The sequence below is a fragment of the Alligator sinensis genome, unplaced genomic scaffold (genome assembly GCF_000455745.1).
Source record: "Alligator sinensis unplaced genomic scaffold, ASM45574v1 scaffold137_1, whole genome shotgun sequence".
In the NCBI taxonomy this organism is placed as follows: Eukaryota; Metazoa; Chordata; order Crocodylia; family Alligatoridae; genus Alligator; species Alligator sinensis.
The window spans coordinates 525,254-527,399 of NW_005842545.1; the positions used below are offsets into that span (position 1 = coordinate 525,254).

The following is a 2,146-nucleotide window of genomic DNA, read 5'->3' on the forward strand; positions in this document are numbered from 1 at the left end:
AGCACCAGTAATAAAGCTAGCAGCATGGCAGGTGGAAGAACCAAGGCATCCGGGTCTGTGGCCCACCTCCGACCTCTGTTCTAACCCACTAGTCCCTTCATTCCCCTCTCAGGGCAGGGAAGGAACGCAGGTGTTCCAGCTCCCACTGAGCTCCACTCCCTTTCCAATAAGCCCAGGCATCCTGGCTCCTGGCCTGCCTATAGAACCCAGGTGTTCAAGTTCCTGATCTCTCCTAGAGAACCCAGACATCCTGGCCTCTCCCTGCCAAGACTCTGTTAGAGAACCCAGGTGTCCGGGCCCCCATGGCTACTGTAATTCTCCTAGGAACTCTGTTGTTTGGCCTCCCAGCCCCACCCCTCCCAGATAACCCACTGCGGTGTCTGGCCTTGCACTCACATCCTGCTGGAGGCGCTTAGCACGGCGCCCATAAGTGTTGAGCTTGGAGGGCTGGACAGCCTGGCGAAGCGGGATGCTGTGAGGCTTGTACTCCTTATCCTTCTCCTCACTCTCGAAGGGACGCGCCGTGCACTGCCAGATGTGGGTGGCTGTGAGTGGTGGGCAGGCCCCCAGACAAAAACCCCAGTGTCCAGGCATGGCCCCCTTCCCCCAGCAGGAAGAACCCCAGCTTCCAAGCAGGCTCCCTCCCCCTCAACAGCAAGGGGAACCCCAGAATCCAGAAGAGCAACCCTGGTGTCCAGACAGGTTCCCCTCAAATGAGAGGAACCCTAGCATCTGAGTAGGGCCCCTCAACCCTGCAAGGAAAGGAACTCTGGTGTCTAACCCCCCGCCCAGCAAGAGGAATCCCAGCATCTGGGCAAGTCCTCCCTGCCCCACAAGAGAGGAATCCCAGTATGTGGCAAAACCTTCCCCAGCAAGATGAACCCTAACATCCCAGGCATAACTCCTCCCCCGCCCCCCACAACAGAGGAACAAAGCCCATTGCTGGGCAGCTCACCACGAGGTTGGCGCCAGACTGGTACATCTCATAGGGGTAGATAATGCGCTCATAGTGAGCACGCAGCAGGGACCCAATATTCTTGCCCGAGGGGTAGGCCAGGCGCTGTGCCACCCGTGCCCAGCGCCTGTCCTTGCAGATGGACTCATAGCCGCCTTCCTCCAGTACCACCTGCAGGAGGCCCATTCAGGACTGTCCTGCCCAGCCCAGTGGGACCCAGCAAACCTACTCTGCAGTCCCTGCCCCTCCTCGCCTCCCCCCTCCCCTGGCCCAGCCAGGGCCCCTCACACCCAATCCACAGCCCCCTGCCCCTCCCAAACCTAGCTGGGGCCCCTCACACCCAATCCACAGCACCCCCCACACAAGCTCAGCAAGGCCCCTCACACCCAACCTACAGCCACACTCCGCACAAACCCAGCTGTGGCTCCACACTCCTGACTCGCAGTCCAACACCCACACCCACACCCTGGTGCCAACACCCACACCCTGGTGCCGACAGCTGCCCTACCTTGCTGAGGCTGTACAGGTCAAGGATGCGCCGCTCCACGTTGGGGATCTTGAGCGAGGAGCCCTGGATCTCCCAAAACTTGGCGATCTGGTCCAGGTAGTTGAGCTTCACTCGGGTTTGGGCCTGGCAGGTGAGATGGAACAGGGTGAGCCTCTGCGGGAGCCCCCACAGCCTCTGCCCAGTAGCTCACGGGGTTGGGGAAGGGGGTCTCCTGTGAAGGGTTGAAATGCAGCCAGCTCTGGGGTGGAGCAGCTAAGGAAATGTCCCCCAGTTCTCTCATCCCCATACCTAGCCTGGGCTTCCTGGGAGTCCTCCCTTCCCTGCCTGACTCACCTCCAGCTCATTGAGTCTCTGGATGCGTGGGGTAAACCGGAAGTTATCGACCTCCACTGCAAATGGGGGCTGCCAGTCCTGGAGTGGGGGGAGGGGTTAATCAGTGAGATCAGTGCACCACAACTCTCATGAAAGGCAGAGTTGGAGGTACTGGGACTACAAGCAGATCAGGGTAGAGGCTTGTACAGACCAGAGGAAAGGCCTTTGTTGACCCAACCTCAAAAAAATATTTCTCTAAAATGCATTTATTTCCCCCGAGTGCCAGTAATACCGGATAGACTTGTTCAGGTGCAGCTGCCTCTGGGGCAGGGGAAGCACCTGGGGGATGACAGTAGTGATAGCTCAGTCAG

At 59.2% G+C, this 2,146-nt stretch overlaps 1 protein-coding gene across 1 annotated transcript in view; it reads right to left on the reverse strand.

The window, feature by feature from the left end:
* KDM5C (lysine demethylase 5C) overlaps positions 1-2,146 on the reverse strand; it is an 18,775-nt gene that overhangs the window by 15,741 nt on the left and 888 nt on the right. The window contains exons 2-5 of the mRNA XM_025213660.1: positions 1,797-1,878; positions 1,464-1,586; positions 956-1,126; positions 397-528 (exon numbers count right to left, since the gene is read on the reverse strand). Of these exons, the coding sequence (XP_025069445.1) occupies positions 397-528; positions 956-1,126; positions 1,464-1,586; positions 1,797-1,878 (508 nt within the window). The remainder of the gene's footprint in view (positions 1-396; positions 529-955; positions 1,127-1,463; positions 1,587-1,796; positions 1,879-2,146) is intronic.